Source organism: Rhipicephalus microplus, chromosome 1 (assembly GCF_043290135.1).
Source record: "Rhipicephalus microplus isolate Deutch F79 chromosome 1, USDA_Rmic, whole genome shotgun sequence".
Taxonomy (NCBI): Eukaryota; Metazoa; Arthropoda; class Arachnida; order Ixodida; family Ixodidae; genus Rhipicephalus; species Rhipicephalus microplus.
This window is the reverse complement of record NC_134700.1, coordinates 293,072,608-293,094,442: the sequence shown is the minus strand read 5'-3', so window position 1 is coordinate 293,094,442 and position 21,835 is coordinate 293,072,608. Positions and strand designations below refer to the sequence as shown.

Below are 21,835 nucleotides of genomic sequence, written 5' to 3'. Positions count from 1 at the left end.
ATTAGAACCAATGGAATGTAAATAAGAAGAAAGAAGAAAGAAAAGTGGATGAAAAAATTACCAGCTGTGAGCAGGAATCGAACCCACGACCTTCGAACACGGAAATACGAGCCCTTAGGTATACACTTCTCTCCCTTATTTCATTGAACGAGGGTCTCGTACTGGCAGACTTGGTGTGTTAGGTTGTATAAGAGGGACAATTAATCAGCTGCCCGCTCATAATAAGTTCACGTGATACGTGACGCCAAACATGCGAATAAGAGTGTTTTCACACTCGTTGTTTGGCTTATAGATGGCGCTGACTCTCACTCCTACTTCTAAATTCACATATAAACCCCAAAAAGTGGATGGAGGGACGGCCGCTGTGATAGCTCAGTGGTTAGAGCATCGAACGCGTTATTCGAAGGTCGTGGGTTCGATTCCTGCTCACAGCTGGTAATTTTTTCATCCACTTTTCTTTCTTCTTTCTTCTTATTTACATTCCATTGGTTCTAATAACTTCCCCTGTACATTCCTTGGCATTACTGTCTGTTATATCTCATATATATATATATATATATATATATATATATATATATATATATATATATAATATATATAATATATATAATATATATATTTCATTGAACGAGGGTCTCGTACTGGCAGACTTGGTGTGTTTAGGTTGTATAAGAGAGACAATTAATCAGCTGCCCGCTCATATTAAGTTCACGTGCTACGTGACGCCAAACATGCGCATAAGAGTGGTTTCACACTCGTTGTTTGGCTTATAGATGGCGCTGACTGTCGCTCCTACTTCTAAATTCACAGATAAACCCAAAAAAGTGGATGGAGGGAGGGCCGCTGTGATAGCTCAGTGGTTAGAGCATCGAACGCGTAATTCGAAGGTCGTAGGTTCGATTCCTGCTCACAGTTGGTAATTTTTTCATATACGCTTCTTTCCCTTATACGCTTCCTTCTTTCCAGGTATACGCTTCTTTCCCTTATATATATATATATATATATATATATATATATATATATATATATATATATATATATATATATATATATATATATCCTGATGAAGGCCAGACTCTAGGCCGAAACGTCGAAATAAACCACGTTGTGACCGCTCACGGAGGATCTACTGAACTATATATATATATATATATATATATATATATATATATATATATATATATATATATATATATATATATATATATATATATATATATATATATATATATATTCTTGGCATTACATGTCAACAACATCAGTGAAGAAAGCCGGAGAGCCAGTGCTTGCTGTGGGAAAGAGAAGCAGGCAGTGTAGTTATCATGACACTAATAAAGGAGTGAAAACAAAGTACCACAATGACGGCGTTTCCGTTCATGACGCAATGGTTGAAATGCCGCGTTTTACCATAAATTACCTTAACTAGACCCTGAAAAGAAAACATAATTCGATTTTATCAGTAATGTGACGAAAGAAATGACAGCATATCCATGAGGTGAATGATGGAGAGTGGGGCGAAGCTGGGTCGGCACGCCACTGCTGTGCCGTTTCGGCCTCCCGTTCTTGCCCACCGGGATCTTGTCTGCGCCGCCACGCAGCTTCACGGCACGCTTCTGCCTCGCGCGTTCACACCCTGGGGTTCCGTCCTCGAGTGCGAGCCACCGCCGCCTTGCGCGCATGCTGCTCTGCAACCTTGTCCATCCACCGACCTTCGTAATGCGCTCGCGCGCCAAAACGGCTTTGGATGGATGGATGGATGGATGGATGGATGGATGGATATGGCTGTACCCTTTAGATTGGGCGGTGGCTAGCGCCACCAAGCCGTAATACTTAATGAACCAAAAACTATATTTATTTTTTTTCTTTAAAGAGTGAGTTTGAGGATTCGTACTTTGCAGTGAAGGGTTTAATTTTCACTCGTGCCTTGACTTGAGCCACCAATCAGATAACCTTCTTCTAGTTAAGTCTACCCGCTTAAAGTCTATTTCGCCCTCCCTGTCCCTAAACCCCAGTGCTTTGAAGAACACTGCGCCATCATCCAGAACCATAGGGTGAAGCTATTTACAGAACAATATCAAGTGTTCGGCAGTTTCTTCTTCCTCTCCACACGCACTGCATTCTGTGGCTTATATTTTACTACACCGCGCCCCCTAGCGTACGGTGCCGCCGATCAACACGCGAGCGCCAACTTCTTCGTGTGACGTCATTCCTATTTTTTCACGCGCTCGCACAACGGGGTTCCGTCTTCCAGCGCGTGCCGCCACCGTCTTGCGCGTATCACAATTTGTATCGGCAAACCGCGAATCATGCACTGGCCACGTCCGTCCGTCGTCTGTCTGTCTGTTTGACGCACATACGGACAGACCCACGGACGAACGCAGGGATGAACGCACGGACGGATGGACGGATAGATTAATGAACCTACGGACCAATGGACACATGGACGGATGCACGAATGAACGGACGCACGGATGAATGCACAGAACACACGGATGGACGGAAGCAAGAACAAACGGACGGGCGGAAGCGCGGATGGACTGATGGGCGGTTCGCCCCACTCATCATCATTCACTCCATGAATATGCTGTGATTTTTAATATTTATCATACTACAGGTAATGTCCTCTAATATCGTACCATTTGCATTTTTCAGTGTATATGCATTTCTTTATATGTACAAGTACCGCCCTCTACGGCCGGTTCAAGAACTAACGAGAGGTGGCTACATACGACTACGACGGGACGCTCAGCCCACGCCTTAAGGAGCTTCGCTCCTAAAACTCTTAAGGACGCTTTAGCTTCAACAGTGGAAGGTGAAATCTCGCCCCGCCTTCTGAAGTGCCGGCCTGATTCGGTGCACCCCTCAACCGTGCCGTAAGAAAACGAACGACTGTGTGGTATTTCAAACTATGTTATAATGCCCACTGAGAAATTTCACATGTTGTTAAGTGTTCACTCTGCCATAATTATTCCTTTTGCAAATAAACGGAGGTACTACTACGCCTCCGTAAGGCGACGCGGGAACCTACGCAGCTGCTCACGTTTTTCGTGTTCTTGCAGCTAACGATTATCAAATATCCCTGATTGCTTTGCAATGGGTGGGCCTTTAAAAGAGCCTTTTGTTGCGCAACTCGCATGTTTGGAGGCCTTGCGCGATTCTTCTGCCACGCAATAGATTACATGCAGTAAAGGAGACTTTTCCAAGCACAGGACATTCATGTGGTGTTTTGACATTGATATATTAGACATATTATTTCCGCCTCTCTACACCGCTCACTATATATTGTATTGCCTGGACATGACGTGCTTGTAGTTGTGGTGAAAACGCCTCTTTCGCCAAGATCCAATTCTACAAAGTGCATATACAGAAACACTATCTGCGAAAGCCATTAAGCAGTAAAGGTGTCTTTGCATTTTCTATTTACTGCTGCCTCTGTGAAGTTACAAAGACAAAAGGACATTGTTTCATTAAAAACTGTATGGTCAAAACAACTTCTTTAGGGGCGTCCTACAAAGTGCTTTTACAGAAAACAAAATTATTTTAATTCTCATAGCACACCATAGTGTATGTAATACACGTTATCTCGTACAAACCAGTACTGATGTTATGCCTGTTGACGACCTCTCGTTAATGGGCATGCATAGTTTATGGAAACCTCGCATGTTAGACAGACGTGCGATACCACTGTATAGTTGTGGTCACATTTGCACAACTGAACGACTAAACTAAACGACTTTTATGAGCAACTATAGAATTCTAGCCGGATTGGTATCCCCTGTTCATGAAATTTGTTGCTCTTATACCCTTTAGGAACGCTGTGTTGTGTTTAATTTGCTTCGTAACGCTTATTGTACATGATTTGGGGTGGCCTTGAGTTATGTATATACAATAACCTGATTTGTAATAAATGCCGTGAAAAAAAGATTACTTGATTCTGTTCTAGAACACCTGCTTCTTCCACCTACGCCAATGCTGGAATTTTCCATGAAACGAGCTGGTTAACGCTATCGCGTTAAAATGCATGTCATGATGACATGCCTCCACATTACACTCAGCAGTTTCAGATAGGTTGCACAGTTCTGAAAAAAGAAAAACATGTACGCAATCTATCACGCTGACACCATCTCGAGATGGCTTCTTCAAACGTCAATGTAATAAGCATTGAAGAAATATGGTGACACATTGGTCGTATTACCAGGGCAGACAGTGATCATGCCTGACGCATGTACCACGACCGGGATTCTCTTTCACGCTCCCCCTTTTGTCGTGCTGCGCCGTCTAGCGCCACTGCCGCGAAATATGAATATTTATACAGACACGATTACGGGAATAAAATAACGCGTCTTCTATTCTGGCCAGCCCCAGGGAATTGTTAAAAAAATGTTTTCATCTCTGCAGAGCAGCACGCGTACTGACCGTCAAATGTCTGGCGACACCAAGTCGGTCCGACAGTTGGTTTGAATATGGCGCCTTTGCCCTAGAGCCCTTGAATTTCCTAGTGTCCTAGCAGGCGTGAGAGTTGACATACATGCATACATACATACATACATACATACATACATACATACATACATACATACATACATACACACACACACACACACACACACACACATATACATACATACATACATACATACATACATACATACATACATACATACATACATACATACATACATACATACATACATACATACATACATACATACATACATACATACATACATACATACATACATACATACATACAATTTCATCATTGTGCGTACCTAATCCTGTAGGCTGTAATATAACTAAATTTTGTGATCTAGCCGTCTTACATTTCTTACTCTCTTTAACTGATTATTCATGCAAGTACCATAATAGTCTCAAGCCATGGATATTTACGAGATACAAAATGCACTTTTTTCTAATGAGCCATTCTGTCAATTGTGACAACGTCGAATATGATGAAACAATAATCGTTTGCTCACCTGAAGGTCTGTGTGTTGTAGTTTTGTTTCGTTTAGAAATCGACAAGTTTCTAAACTTCTGGCATGAGTACTGGAGGTGCAGGCTAACCACGATGAATTAACTTTACATGAGGCTGTGTTATATTAATTCCGAATGTAAGCACTCGTCTTATCGGAAGGACGGCGCTTTCAAAACTAGCCTCACTGGAACCAGCCAAGTACGATGACGCAAGTTTTAGCATCGTTAGCGGTTCCCCTCTCACGCTAAGTGCTGCACTTGATACACAGTGGATTTGCTTGTTTAATACACGTGTCATGGCACGAATTCATTAAATTTTCTGCACACACAAGAACCGGGAAGCTAGGTTAACTACTACGACAGACCTTGATCTCCCACAGACCCCAGCCGTTCCAATCTCTATCAATGAACACTTGACGCCTGACAGAGAGAGAGAGCGAAAACTTTATTCGCACATAACGCGGAGCCTTCCAAATGGTCGGGCCCCTATTCCTGGGCTCCGCTACCCCTAGCCATCATCTCTACCCGTTGGACCAGCCAGCACTGATCAGCAATGGCCAAGCTGGACAGCAGTGCCTCCCATTGTTCTTCTGTGTTGTTCATGCTGTGGTGTTCTTTATTGTGATGTGTGATGGTGAGAGAAGCAGAGGACAGCCGGGTGGGTATCGTTTGAAGCACAAGGGACATGTCCGAAATATGATAATATCGTCTAACGACGTTTGACTTGTCTTTAATAATGGGTTACGTGCCTTCCGAATTAAAACTATTAGCCTCAGCTGAAAATCCAGAGTTGACGTTTTTCCATCAAAACGTTCGTTCGCTGCCAAATAAAATAGACGATCTCTCGACACTTTCGGAATACCGTTTCCAGTAATAATGTTAAATGAAATTTGGTTGACGCCCACATCAGACATTCTTTGTTCTTTATTCAAAGGTTACCCCGCATTGCCCAAAGGCGTTACAGCAGGGGGGTTACAGAAACGACATAAACAATTCTTCATTCTTACAGCACACTTGCACGGCAGACAGTCCATTCCACTCTTTAACAGTTCTAAGAAAAAATGAATTCGCGAACAGGGGGTTACAGAAAGGACATAAACAATTCTTCGTTCTTACAGCACACTTGCATGGTAGACAATCCATTCCACTCTTTAACAGTTCTAACAAAAAATGAATTCGCGAACATGCTTCAGCTTCCTAACGATCAGTCGCTCTTCCGTAATCGTCGGCATAAGCGAGGGGATGGTATTGCTCTTTCTCTCAAGGACAATATCTTGGCTAAGCTCGTGGACGATTACACTGATGTAACTCCTTATTATGAGGTGTTAACAAGGCAAAGCCGTAAAAACATGTTCTCTGTCATGTCTGGTTATGCGACCCGATTTATTGCATTTCTTGAAAAGCGTTTCATTTATTCACCAGAGGAGAAAATGAACATGGTCTTAGGCGGTGACGTCAATATAAACATGCTTTCATTATTCCCGCTACAAAACATTCGGCAGATCCCATGCACCTGGGAATAGACGTTATGCGAAGCATGCAGAGGGTAGGTGACCGTGTAGCAATTTTTTATTGAGCGACACGTCATGACATGACGCTAAATATATGTACAAATGTTGCACGCACAGACATATGTTGAAAAGTTGCAGATGTTTATATAACCAACTGTTTGCACTTGCGCAACGATGCGAACTGCAACATGCGTATTAGCAACTCCAGAAGCTGATATGAAGCGCTGATGCTCGCGAGGATGCTGGCGCTCACACTGCTACATAAATCAACTTCAGCGCATGGCTGTATCAAAGGAGTGCATATGTAATGTTTATAAAATTGGGTAGGCAGCATTGCAACCACTATTGACGTTTCACGAAGATTAGCGTTCATTTGAAAAGAATTTGTGACATGTCGTGGCTCTGTGGTAAGAAGCTTCATTGCCACGCAGAATTCTTGGGTTCGATTCAAGCAGGGACCCCTGACATTTATTCCTTGCATTCGTAGGGTCGACGCCACCGATGTCGGGAATTCCTTTACGCTCGCGCGTTAAAATTGCCCATGTGTGTTCTCGTCGTTCCTGGGTAGATACTAAGTTTCAATCGCCTGTGGCACATACCCGCATTGCAGCGGCACATACCCACCCGTGGGTATGTGCCACTGTCTGGCGGGGATTGTTTGACGACGTGCGTGACGGGATCGGGACATTATTCGTGTCTTGACCAGAGCGCCATATTCGTCAAACCATCTTACTCTCCCAAGTTAATTTTGGTTCTCGTCAAGTTAAGGGGTGACCACAAGAGCACCCAAACGTAAGCGGCTAGATAGATAGATAGATAGATAGATAGATAGATAGATAGATAGATAGATAGATAGATAGATAGATAGATAGATAGATAGATAGATAGATAGATAGATAGATAGATAGATTGATAGATAGATAGATAGATAGATAGATAGATAGATAGATAGATAGATAGATAGATAGATAGATAGATAGATAGATAGATAGATAGATACGCTCAAAGTCGCTGCAGTTCGGTAAGAGATGCTTCACTTAAAAAAAATTCCATTCACTCATCACAATGTATATGGTTTTTCAAACATATCTTCTGCAACACAAGTGACCATATATGGCGCATTCCTATTAGATGTATTCATCTCAGATATTACCACTGATTTGTTAGAGTTTGTCGTTGTGTACACTGGCATTAGTTATCACTTATATATTATATTAAAACTAGTGAAACTGAAGAAACAGTTCTTATTCGATCTATCACGTCATCAAATCTTGAATCATTTCGCCAAGCTATTGCCCAAGAGGCTTGGCATAGCGTTTATCATGCGAAAGATAGTGACTTTGCATACACTGCTTTTATTAGCAATTTCAAAACTTTTCCCAAAGAAACATTTTCTCAGCGAACATTCCCCCCTCCCCAAAAAAAAATTACCACGTTCATTCAAGGCACGAAAACATTGGCTAACGTCTCAGCTTCTTGGTATGGTTAAACGCAAACATTCGCTGTATGCTCAATCTGTAAAATATAGAGATCTAGCCCTACTATGCGAGTTCAAGAAATATCGAAATAGTTTAACCAATGAACTTGCGGTTACAAATGGTGATTATTTTGTAGCAATAGTGACCCAATCTATCAAAGAAGTGATGTAGTCTGGCGCAAACTGAATGCTTTGTTAAAACCTACCTCGCTTTCAGTTATTACAGGTGTTTTGAGTCATAACAGGTAAAAACTTTTTGGAAATGTGATACCGAGTGCGTTTAATGATATATTTTTATTGAAACCTCAGTGAAATGTTGTTGATGGCTATAACAGCTATGATCAGTTCCAGTGTGTAAAAGCGTTCAGTAACACTCTATTTTTTGCCCACCTATCCCGCTAGAAGTTAAAATTGCTTCAGTAATATTGGTAACAGCTGCTTCTTGGACTTGTAGGTTCACCCCATCAATTTTTTATGCCCTGTACTTACCCACATTTATAATATAATATTATATACAGGTGTATTTCCAAAACAAATGTTGACGCACGCGTTGTTCCTGTCTACAAGCAAGGTGATAAAGAAAAAATAAACAATCATTGACCTATTTCCATATTTGCAATGCTTTCATAAGTGATCAAAAAGTAATGCATATTATATTGTTACCATTTTTAATCACCACGACTTCATTCAAGATTTTCAACATGGATTCAGGAAGAATCGCTTTACCGAAACAGCCCTCTTGGCTCATAAATAAATAGTTATAGATGCAATTAGTCGTAAGAAAAAAGGGATTGGGTACATACGTCGATTTTTCAGTCATTTGACTTAATTGATTATTCCATCCTTTTCAGCAAATCAAAAAAGTGTGATGTGCATGGAACAGCGCATACTCTTTTAAAATTCTATTTTTTCGACAGGACATAATTCGCAAATGCCAACAATCTACTATCTTCAAGGAAGCCGTTCGTTGACGGTGTGCCACAAGGAAGTATTTTATGACCACGTTTATTTTTTATTTACGTAAATTACATTGTATACACTGTTCAGAAAACGCAACATTTGTCTCTTAGGCCAATGACACAACAGTTTTTATTACAGGGAGCTTCAAAACTGAGATACAGGTGATGGCTAATGAAACACTGTCTGCCGTAGATTCGTGGACTTCAGCAAACTTATGAAAACTAAACACTTCAGAAATACGTTATTTTACATATGCCTAAAGGAAGAACCTTGACAAATAAGATCGATTCATTTCTGGGCTCTCATCAGTTAGATATGGTTGATTCTGTTAGTATCCTTGGAGTATATTTTTCACGGCACCTTACGTGGAATGTACAGGTCGATAGCCTACACTCTATAATGTCATCAGCCATTGGTGTCCTTGCATGCACGCGATCTATTGTTCCTACTAAGTAGAAAATTATGATATACAATGCACTGGTATTATCTTTCTTACAGTACTGTAGCATAGCGCGGTGCGCTACCGAAGTGACAAGTCTGCGCAAGTTGTACTTACTAGTGAAAAGAGCCATACGACATGTGGCTGCTGTACAGTATCTGTCCTCTACAAAACTTTTTCTAAAATAAGAAATTCTTCCAGTTTTTTGTACTATTACAGGCTGATGTTGTGCTATAAATAGTGTGTTAAGCATGGCACCAACACCACAATTAGTCTTGCTAAACTTAAACGCAAGTGTTCGAACCACCAGGCACGAAGAAGTTTGCAATGTACCCACCCCTAGAACTTTTTATAATGAACGATCATTGTTCTGTAGGCTACCTTCCCTACTAACCTGTATAAACCACAAAGATTTTGATCTTTCATCTAAACAAAACTGTCACATTAAACACTTCGCCCAGCCCACTTATTTGCCTGAATAATACATTTCTCGGAATTTCGGCCATTCTTCTGATCGATTGTTGCTTTTCCATGTTTATGCCACTTGATGATTATATATTTCAACTATTCTCTTTCTAATTTAAGCGCTTTGTTTCATAAATTTTGTATCACTTTATGCGATGTTGTCCAACGTGCAAGTTTATTTGGTATTCTTTATGCATGATTGTTTTTCGCTCCTGCTGCTTTGCCAACTTGTAACCGGTTAGGGACCTCGTTAAACTTCCGAGCTTTTAGTTTATGTATTCTTCCTATCATAAAGAAATTGATCGATTGAGTGATTGATGGATTGCTTGATTTAAGGATTGATTGATTGATTGATTGATTGATTGATTGATGTGTTTTTATTGCGCAGTCAGTTACGAAATAATAAGAAAAATTCCCACCATCTCGTCACATTCAGTGCATCTGTCATACGAGGTTAGAATACCCCTACATAATAAACGCAGCAATAGTTGCCAGCTGCAGATATACGTTTACGTTACAAAACAAAGCACGCTTGAAGCTTGTTGCCGGGGTAGTTACTCCTGTTTGTAGAGTTGAGCCAGAATAGGAATGAATTCCTGAAACGAAGGAAAAGGGAAAACAAATTTACCCGAGGAAGTGCTTAATTCACTTAGAGTAAATGCATAACAATTTAGCCTGTAGAGCACGAACTACACTTTCTTCTAAGCATTCTTTCTTGTCTCCATAGGAATGAATGCATTAATGAATCTAGTTATGCCAGCCAGACGTCTTCCCGTATCATTGAAGTTCCTAATTTTCACACGAAAGAGTTTTATGCCGGGGTCCACCAATAATTCAGTGACGTTATTTTGTCACGGAAATGACGTCTAGAAATATCTTCCGCGAGAAAAAAATTCGTCAACAGGAGTCAAAGCCATGAGCTCTCGGTCAGCTACAACAGCTGCCGAGCACACTATCAACATCGCCACGGTCACTTTTTTTTTTTTTGCACTGCGCCACTTTCACATACTTTTAGGCTTTAAAAACACGCCTCTCATATTTATGAATTCCCTCTTACAGTACTCTTGGAAAAGTATAATAATGTATTATCACCATGGAATTCACGATTAGTTCACTTAACGCATTGTTTCTTCGCATCCGTACAATTTGGTGGCTTTCCAATAAAAGTGCAATTTAGTCAACGCCTTAATCACTGCCAGGTGGCGACCCTACCCAAAGCGTCGGCGTGGCTTATAGCATCCATCCATAGCAACAGTTCTGCAACTCATATGACAACGCGCTTGCTTTGCTTGGATCATAGAGTTTCCTAATATCAACTAAAGGGGACTCTGGCGTTGCGATCGTTCAGCGACCATGGGAATGTTGGATAGTACTCGGGTTCGCCCAGTCTTCGTACTTTCTGGCGGTGAACCACACTTCTGGCTTCGTTTATTGCTGTGTGTCGGTTGTGTTTAGAAGAAAAGAATGAACCTTCTTGACCTTTGTGACCCAATTTGATATGGTAAGGCTAAAAAAATAGAGAATGGTGAAGCGCAACCGCTGAACATTTGCTCATTTTTGTTTTGTGAGAAAACAATGCCTAGTCACACGAACACAGACGGAGTTAGAAGTACGCATATTAAACATATCCGTGTACTGCCCATCATTTCCATGCTCGCTGAAGAGCCATGCATCGCAGCTCCCATAGACACTAGCGCCAGAGTTGCCTCTAGTGTATATTTAGAAACTCCATGGCCTCAATCATGGCCTCCAAGATTACTGTAAAACTAAGGTGATAACTAGGCACACTAATCAGATGACGTGCAAAATAATTGAGGCATTCAAGATTATCCACCTGTAAGATGACTGCGCCAGTATGGTTTCTTTGGCACCGACGCAGAAAGAAATTATGTACCTCAACCCGTAATACAAGAAGTGTGATAGGTGCGTGTTCCCTCGGCACGACTAGTCATATGAATTGTACTGTATAAAAATTTCTTGTGATTCATTTTTGTAAACTTTTTTTTGTAACCATGAAACGAGAATACGTTAAAGCATCATGTGTCTGTCCAATAAACTCAGTTGAAAGTTTGCGCTTGCGACCGTCTAGTCCTTCATCCCAAGTGATCCTTCATCTCCTCTTTCTGTATCAGAAAGAAATAAAATAAACTTCAAACTTCAAACATGAACGAAGTGTTAGTCTTTTAAGCAGTGTGCAAGAATGTAACAATCAATTACCAACTAGCCCAAGCAAGCACACTTATAAGATTCTAACGTATACGTCAGTGCATAATTTCTCGTGTCTTTGTATTAGTACATCGATCGAAAGATAAGGCTTCACATTACCTCGATTTCGGTAGCACGTACCTCATGGATGACACCTTGTCGGCACGACAGGCAGCGAACGTGTAGCGTGTGCGTATTGACCACGAGAAAATGCTGGTTCTTTTCGGCATGATCCACGAGGGCGTCGCTTTTGATTTCGCCTTCCAGCACCTGTGAAATTGCACGTCCCAGTTATAGTTCATAATGCGCTATTGTTATTGCAGCTCAATTTATATGTACCCGTGTGCTCGGATATAACGAAAGAAGACATGTCTTGGAACTTGAATAATTGTGGGTATCACCTAAAGCTGAGCTGGTAAAACGACCGCCTCGGAGAGGCGTTTGTCCCGGGTTCAAGCCGCGGACCATGACGAATTCCTTCTTTTTTGAGAAATTTGTGGGTATTTTCGCGTAGCTTTCTGCTGCCAACGGGTGGTTTCCCCCACTCTTTTTTTTAAAAAGAACAGACGATAAGAATGACCATACGTCACCCAGGAACAGGAACATATTATTATCACAAGGGTTCTGAGGTAAGCCTGTTTTCTTCATGAACATTACGGCAGAACAGAGTGATCTACGAAGCACACGGGACACAGCACTGTCTCCCATTTCACGCTCCTTACAATATTTTGGGGTTTACGTGCCCAAACCACCGTATGGTTATTAGGCACACCGTAGCTGAGGGCTCCGGGAATTTGGACCATTTCTTCGTCGCACAGGACAACTAGCACTTAACTTCTTTCGAAATGCGACCACTACGCCCGGATCGAACCTGTGGTCTTCGGGTCAGCCCTCAAACACCGTAACGACTGTTCCGACGCAACGGGCCTTTTCCCTGTCTCATAGTTAGCTCTGTCCTGCCATAATGTAATTGCGACACTGTTATGGTAATAACGCATCCACTGTTTCTCAACAAATGGAGGGCGCTTAAGCATCGCTTTCAAGGCTGGAATGCGGAAGCGAAACTGCGGCCCGTGCGCATCAGCCACGCCTCCAGGAAAAGAACATTTGTGCGCGTAGCATTGATCGTTTCAAACTATCCTATACGTACTGCAAATACAGTTGTGAACGGCCTACTGCGTCATAAGTCTTCCTTTTGGTAATTTGCGAAGTGTACTACTAATCGTCCATGTGGTGCCACGTGCACCTCGCAGTTTCATGCTCGGTAAAGTGAGGGCTGTTTTAAACCACCCATTCGTTGCGCAACTCAAACTTTTCTGACGCCTGGTGCAATTGTACGTAGTTCTGCCATACAATGTTATGTGCATCAAGGAAACGCCTTCCGCTACATAACATTCATATAGCGTGTCTTTAAAAAGCAGTTTCAAGCACTATTGCGGCTCCGTTGCAGAATACCACGAAGAAAGCTGGGGCTCGATCATCACTCAGACTGAAGATTTTTGTATTATTATGTATGCGCATCTATCTCAATTTTTTTTGGTCACAACTAACGACACCGCCATCGACACCAACGTCGAAATTTCGGCGAAACGAACTCTTTACCGCTATAATTGCGCTTCGCCTTACTTGAAGAAGCGTCTGCCCTATAACTCACTTGAAAGCACGTGAGGCATATCCACTTGTTGAAATCGTCCAGGTTCCGCAGGTTTGCACTCAGACCGTGGCTCGGCAGGCTGCTGATCATGTTCCCATGCGGACAGTTCAGGACGGGGATCTGCCACTGATACCAATGCACGCGTTATTGAGAGAACTTAAGGGTTAACACACATGGCCACGTAGATGACTTATTCAGGTGTATTGACTATACTACAAGGCTGTGGTATCGCTCACATTTCCGCCCCTATCTATCCTGCCCTTGCCCATCATTGTCGCCAAAGTTCAATATTGTTTCCCTCTACTAGTATCGGTATCGATCTTGAGAATTTATCGACATCAACCCTGAGAAGTGGGTGAAGTTTCACCACACCGCCATCACCCTCCTTTCTTCTCAAACCCTTTCCACTGAGGCCTATGCGACCAGAATGTAGTGTGACCCCCTGCTTCCTCCCCATCTTCTTGTGCGCCCGCATAAGCTCTGAAGTGTCCTCATTAGGCAAAAGAACCTCGCACTCGTCGATAAAGCTTCATTTTTTATTTAGATGAGCACCGTTTGATAATGTGAAATGCAATAATAATTTTCCTCTTCGTGATAAGTCATGAATACTATAGAGTATGGAGACCGTTTTACAATCACCATGTCACCCGTCAAAAGACCTACACTCAAAGGAAAAAAAATGGAGTATTCGGAGAGTAGTTCCGATACACAACAATAATCGTGGGAGATGATTTAAACTCCATCCAAAAACTTTTTTCTTGTAGTTAAAATCCTCTCTCAGTTTCATACCCAACCAGACAGACTTCTGTCGAATGTTTACATTCAAACAATAATCGTAATTTTACTTGCTCGCATTTCGTTTCATGAAAACCCAGCGCTGGCCACATTCCAGTCGGGATTCATATGTGACATTAATAACGCACGCGCCGTTCGCGGCCACGAACTACCGTAGCCGTGGTGATAGCGCGAGGAAAGTATACTCCAAGTAGATGATGATTATTGTTGTGTAGCAGAAACACTCCCCAAATAGTCAATTCTAGAGCGCTATTTATTCAAATACTCTTAAAAGGGTGTTCTATATTTGACTTGGTTAGATTTGCTCCTGGTACTCATCGATACACATTTGAATCGGTCTCCAAAGCTTTGTGCTTGTGCACCGGTTGGAATCTGTACGGCAGTGTTACCGCGTGACTGTGCTCTACGTGCAAATCACTGGCGAGTTATACCTCACTTGTTAAAATCATGCAGTAAGTAGTGAACGACTTTGAACTTACAGTTTCAATGTCACATTCAGGCTCCACAACAATAGGCGTAGCTGTCGCAGGAAAATAAAAGGAGCAGTTAGTTGACGCTAGCAAACCTTATATACCCTGCAAGAGAAGGTGAATTCTCGGAGAATCAGAAAATACCACGGCTGTAAGTACGGATGCAAATCTATTAAACGTCTCACAACGCTGTCACGAGGAGTAACTCCTTTACTGGTGTTATAGATGTCCGAACGTATTACAGTACAGTACAGTACAGTACACTTACAGTACAGGACCAAAGACCAGCGTTAAACCCTGCTGTCGCACCTGGAATGCTTTTTCGCCATGGTTCTTTTGTGTATAGGACCACTAGTGTTCACGCCCAGAATGTTTTTGCTATGGGTGGGACGCATAGCGGTGTTTTAGCTTCACCCCGCTGTAAAATGGGTGAAGTATTAGGGTACGTGCACTCAACATATTACTCGTTTCAAAGTGCTAACTGCATTTGGCAACTCTAGAGACCTAACAGTGGAACCTTCCTGTTTGATTAGACCCCCTCGCCCCTGCCCGGACATTGATACACTGACAGAACTATGTCACTTTGAAACTTTGAAACTTCATTTCAACATTCGGGATGCTCAGGGCCATAGTCGATAAGCCTATAATGAGCTTGATTAGGACACCTTCCCCTTTGGTGGCATAAAAAACATTTTTATTGCTATGAAAATGTACGGTTTCAGCAAGCAGATTTTAGTAACTGTTTACGCAAGTCAAGTAAACCATAAAGATTGGAAACATTAAACTCAAAAGGTGACACTGGAAAAAAATACAAGTGATCGTAATTATTTCTTATACATCTTTGATTGAAACGGGTGTTTGAACAACTTAGCGGTGGTTTGGTATGGTGATGATTCCTAAAAAGTAGTCGCCTTTTAATCCTGCGTGGTAGCGTTTCCCCATTGCGCGGTAGTATTTTGGTAGAGTTAGTAGGCTCACGTCGTGAAATATGGGAGTGGTGTCGCGGCAATAAGTAACATTTGCAATGACACGAACAGCCCTTTTCTGTGTGACGCGCGATTCACGGATATTGTTAACGTTGTCGTACCTCAGAGTAGACGACAGTGGTTAGCGTGAGATAAGAACAAGGATTTATAGATGAGAAGTTTCACTGCCTTAGGTAGCGCGAAACGCACCCGCGATAATATGCCCGAAATGCTTAATATTGTCAGTGTCCGACTTCCTTAACATTGGGGAAGAACACAAGCGTGATCTGTGACTATACCCCTCCGAGTCGGTCTCCTTCTCGTAACAATATAGTCCCAGATAACTTGTAAGTATGTGCGTTCTAAGACCTGTGTCCATCGAAAATTATTCCCAGACACTTAAGTTGCACAACCTTCTCATAATTGCACCCAACCTCCGTGGTCTAGTAACTAAGGTCCTCGGCTGCTTACTCGCAAGTCGCAGGATCGAATCCCGGCTGCGGTGGCTGCATTTTCGATGGAGGCTAAAATGTTGTAGGCCCGCGTGCTCAGATTTGGGTGCACGTTAAAGAACCCCAGGTGGTCGAAATTTCCGGAGCCCTTCCTTACGTCGTCTCTGGTGGTGGTTTTGACGTTAAATTCTACATATCAATCAATCAATTCCCATATTTGCAGCAATGCGGGATCATATAGCCTGTGGCGAACGGCAAAATTATATGTTGCAGGACCACCTTCACGATGCCCTCAAGCCATCATCCACAGCGAATCAAGCACTTCGCCACTTCGCCCTTCTGCACGTCATACGTTTACGCATGTTAAATTAAACAGTCTTCCCAGTCGTTCTTCCTCGTTAACCCACAAAGTCATGTGAACGCAATCTGCTCGAACGGCCGGGTCATCACGCATAGAATTAGGACATGCTTCCTAATTATTATTTTTGGTATCACAACTATTGTATGCGTTTGTATTATAAAAATTCGGGCAATTCGATTTCCTTGGTTTGTTTCTGTTCATACATACGCGTACAGCATAATCATTGCATCGCGCTGCGCAAGATAAAAAAAGAAGCAATAAGTTCTTGACAGTCACTTTTTTGATATTTACTCAAAACAATGTTGTTATAAACGCAGATAGCCAAAATTAGCTGGGACGGCCTACATTAGCCCAATGATCTCCAGTTGACCGCATATACTGTGAGAGCTGATTCTATTTCACACTTGTGACCTTTCCTATTTCATCACTCCGTGTGGCTCTCTGCCTTTCCCTCGACAAACCATTCTGTTGCTCTCGCTGTATACCGGTAGTCTATTTTATATATGCATTACGTAGACTGTCCAGGTCCATTTCTTTCACTTCATGTCAAGTCGCTTCTTGTTTTCGCCAATCAAGAGCAGAAAACACTGACCTGCAGGTTACAAGCTACCCGCGACACGCAGCGGGCCACTTGCCAATGCATACTTAATTGAATTAAATGAATTTTTAAATGAATTCTTAAGCCCTCATGAGGGCTTAAGAATTCGTGCTAAAGTCCATATTCCTTGATGTCGAATCAGCCGACTAGCTGTCAAATGTAACAATGGATATATTAAAAAAGAACGGCTTCTTTCCCATCAAAGTCTAGCTGCTTTAAACTGCAGTTTCAAACATTTTAAAACGTATAATGTCTATAGAAAAGCAATAAAAAGTGTTTCAATTGTCGCATCAAGGGTAGGGGAAACTACAATGAGCGTTACTTTTCTCTTAGGCTGAATATTTTCTGTGTCAAACTAACGACCGAACTATGAGAAAAGATAAAAAGTATATGTTACACGTCAATGCAATAGTACGGTGCTTTTGCAGATTGATGAAGCTGTCGAGAAAAAAAACTGAATCTGTCAGAACTGTCATGGCGAGACGCTAGGCAACATTGGTACACATGTAGAAACATGACAAAAAGCTTTTGATTGACTTGAAGTTTTCAATAGATTATTTGCCCAAGCGCCAGTTAAACAATACCATCACAGTAGTCAAGTTTGAACGCAGGAGATGGAGCTTATAAATGGATAATGAGTTCCCATAACCAGAGTAGTGCAACGATGTCTTCTTGTATGCGCAGTGTGTGTGTGTGTGTTTGTTCATTTGACTGAAAGCAAAAAAAAAAATCGTACGTTCTTCAGTAAGGCACTTCCAGTATGGTGACACTGCAGCCTTAGCTCTCAAGATCGAGTTCATGGCACTGAAAAGAGAGAAAAAAAAATTGGTTGAGTCCTGACGTTTATGCATAATGCTGTGTTCCTATGTTACTTAGTCTATTCATTCAAATAATAAAGTGCAGAAAAAGATGGAACCTTGAAGCGTTGAAAATTCATTTGAACACAGCGTGTCTCTAGACCGACGTTTCGAGAAGTGAACTTGTATCCTTGTCTTGGCAGACGCAGCTTTCACGAGGAGAAGACCGCTCGTCGGGACGCTGACTTCAGTGACACTTCGTGTTCAAACGAATTTTCTTTAGTCTATTTACGAAAAACTTTTCTATTAACATGCACTATCTGTAGGGATGAATTGACGAATATATTATTATTTAGTACGATAAGTAAGTGTTGTCGCCCCCACAGACTTTCGGGAGCTCTTTGATAGGCATCTCTATGCAAGCATGGTCTACCAGCCAAAGCTGGTCGTTCGAGTGAGTGGGCCGAAAAGTGGCCTCCCATGAGGAAAAGAAAGGGTAGGTCATACTGAATGGGATCAGTGCATGTGAATGGGATCGGTGCACACATGGCCATCAGCTCCACTGTCTCTTTAGCATTGCGCTTCCTGCACAGGGTGCCCTAATTCTTTTTACGCTTAACACTAACCTCGCGGAGGGCTGCATGTTCGTCACAGAGCCACAGGGATCGCCCATCAGCGTCGCCATGCAGGCAGCCAGGGACTCTGCCACTGCGTCCACATTGTAGCCGCCCTGTTAGAGGGATATCAGCAAGTCTTGAGAGTACACGTATTGCCGGTGATGGTCGAAGCAATATTACGACATTTTATTCACGACAAATACAAAAGATGAACCAATAAGCGCAAAGAACTCAGCGTTACCATCCCTAACTAACTAACTAACTAACTAACTAATTAACTAACTAACTAACTAAATAAATAAATAAATAAATAAATAAATAACTCTAAATGCGACATTTCTGAGCAGCACTAATTTTAGGCCACAAAAGAAGTCGCAGTGAATTGTTCAACGAGGGCAAAGTAGCCGCAATCCTTGAAGTACGTGCTCCGCCGTGTTCTCCCTTTAGAGCAGTCGGCCACTCCGAGTATATACCTCTGACATTCGTAAAAATTTTGACTTTGGCTACTTAGGGACAGTACAAAGACGTAGTATCGTATGGTGATGCTTCAGCCGGTCGACGCGCAATCTCCAGTACAAGGCGCATTTGATCGAAAGTCATCGCAGGCGTCTTCTCCACAACACGCTAATTAGTTAAGTAAAAATAATGATGTCATCTCGCTTCGACGTGTGACAAAGACATGCCGATTGTGCCATCTATACAGACGCTGCTGCATTCATTGGAGTCACTGACGTTGTCACCGATGTAGTCAGGCAAGTCCACGTTCACCCGTATAGATCTCGATTCTTTTTCGTGAGATGATAATTTCACAATTTCAATGGCGAAACTTTTAGCTCAGGAATGTGTTAACGCCTACTGCGAATACCCAGCTATATAGAATCTAATTGGATGAAGACAAATTCACTCGGATGGGATTTGGTGATAGAACAAAAACACCGTAAAGTTATAACACTAACATGTATACATTAGACCTCGCATGCTTCGCAAAATCAATGAAGACGTGTCGGTTTAGCCAAAGAAGTTGGCCGTAATTCATGAACCTTAAAACCACACAACCGGAGGCAGTCTTGTTAGCATGTAACAAACAGAGCATAAGCCGCACGCAATACATAACGCTTTCTGTAGCAGAAACATAGCATGAAGTACAAGTGATGGGGGAAGTGCACCTGGTCTGAACCTTGCCGCCACGTACAACCCGCGTCATGACGTACACTAATGTTAAATTAAGCGGCACTGCTACAAGTAATAATTATTCAGTATATGAACTCATATACCTCATGCGCCAGATCTGATAGACAGGTTTTGTGACCAACTGCTTCAGATTATTAAGTATTTCTTGAAGTATGTTGCCTTGTGCAGAAGTAATGGCACATGAGCACTATACGCATGGCTCAGTTAAGATTGGCCACATAAATCAAAATAAAACTTGAAACCTGGCGTTTGTATGTCCATCAATCAATAAGTTTAGTTCTTTATTAATTCTGAAGTAAAAAAACTGGAATGCCTATATGGATACCCGGTCTCCACATGCAAGCACAAAGACGGGTCAGGAGCTGACACGCTTCCTGGATTACAACCGAGGTGACAAATCTCACTGCCAGGGTTTGCAAACCCCTGTACGGAAGCGAGGAGCACGACACTGCTTATTGCACAAACTCGCTACACAAGCCGTATCATTTGTAATCATCATCATTATCATCATCATCAGCCTGACTACGTCCACTGCAGGACAAAGGCCTCTTCCATGTTCCACCAGTTCATTTGTAATATTCCGTACTTAATTCTGAAAAAAAAAATCGAAGACGTGTTCTACCCAAAGAGTGTGGTGTACAAACCGTGGAGCGTTGATTCACGCATTTATCTTGTGTTCATGGAGTATTTATCGTGTATATACGTTCTTTTGTGTTCTCTACTCGCATTCATCTGCTTTTTTTCTGTTAATTTCATGTGATGGTACTATAATTTATTTCTCTTTCTGTTATTTTCTCGTAATTATCTTGCTTGCTTTCTGGTTACTTATTTTCTGTTTTTTTTTTTTATACTCCTTGCTGCTCCGAGTTTGGTGCTCATGACTCCCGGAGCGAATTATCGGCGCTGGCGTTTCACTGTCGCTTTGCTGGTTCGGGGAGAGGTACAAGCATATCGCTGGCGCTGGCTTTCCAAACGTGCAACCTGATCAGCTTATTTTCATCAAACGTGGGACCTGCATGACACCGACGTGAGACATGAGACGGCGGGGTGGTCCCTAAGAAAACTGCGCAGTACAAAAACAAAAAACAGAAAGTATATTCAGATTATTCTTGGGGAGTTGTCTGAGCAATACTTAAAATGAGCGTAGAGTCTTTTATAATCACGTTCTTTCACGGAACGTTGCTGTCGGGCGCATTTTGCTGTCACGGCGTATTTCTTCTTCTTCCTGGCGTCTGTCAGCGTCTGTGACGGCCTTACCGGAGGCTCTTTACCACGACCCATGAAACACCCGTCCGGCGTCAGATTGTCGCTATGTCGGGATTTTCCTGACACGTTTAGATATTGTCCAGGATATGGCGTTTATTCCTCGCAGGAAATGTTCTCTTTCTACATTTGTGTTGTAACGAAGGTGCATCCCGTTCACATGGTTCAGATGTATATGCATGTACCTTTTGCAAGCTCAATGGTCAAGACGCTTGGCTTGAGAGCGTGTGTCGCTGGAGGTTCGAAAGACAGTAGACAGAAGAAAAATTGTTTGGTTATAAGCGTCTTATTTATTTATTTATTTATTTATTTATTTATTTATTTATTTATTTATTTATTTATTTATTTATTTGCTTACTTAGTTTTCCTTAGTCGTGTCACAAAAAAGAGGCAAGGGTGTACGCTCAGTCTTCTCGTTCAGATCACATGAAAATGTCCTCGCGTTTTCAAAGACGAAATGGAGAAGCTCAACATGACGATTAGGAGAGAAATCGAGATAACGCTGGGTATGTGACAGAAAACATCAACTAAGGAGTAATTACGCTTCACTTATGTATATGAAGTGAACCGGTATACGGTCGAAGCGCACAAAACGGACTTAATCGGCAGCACGAAAATGACCGTGCCCGGCTACAGCGTCA

At 42.1% G+C, this 21,835-nt stretch overlaps 1 protein-coding gene and 1 non-coding gene across 3 annotated transcripts in view; one reads left to right on the top strand and one right to left on the bottom strand.

Annotated features, from left to right (window-relative positions):
• Positions 1-842: 842 nt before the first annotated feature.
• TRNAT-CGU (transfer RNA threonine (anticodon CGU)) lies at positions 843-915 on the top strand. Its single transcript has one exon. It is a non-coding gene; the product is annotated as a tRNA-Thr (tRNA).
• Positions 916-8,951: 8,036 nt separating this feature from the next.
• LOC119159413 (polyamine deacetylase HDAC10) overlaps positions 8,952-21,835 on the bottom strand; it is a 44,103-nt gene continuing 31,219 nt past the window's right edge. Inside the window, exons 13-18 of one of the 2 annotated variants that reach the window (XM_075865160.1) lie at positions 18,750-18,853; positions 18,063-18,130; positions 14,960-15,000; positions 13,686-13,811; positions 12,173-12,301; positions 8,952-10,422 (exon numbers count right to left, since the gene is read on the bottom strand). In XM_075865160.1, the coding sequence (XP_075721275.1) occupies positions 10,381-10,422; positions 12,173-12,301; positions 13,686-13,811; positions 14,960-15,000; positions 18,063-18,130; positions 18,750-18,853 (510 nt within the window). In that variant the 3' untranslated portion in view covers positions 8,952-10,380. The remainder of the gene's footprint in view (positions 10,423-12,172; positions 12,302-13,685; positions 13,812-14,959; positions 15,001-18,062; positions 18,131-18,749; positions 18,854-21,835) is intronic. The other variant, XM_075865161.1, reaches the window with a different exon arrangement.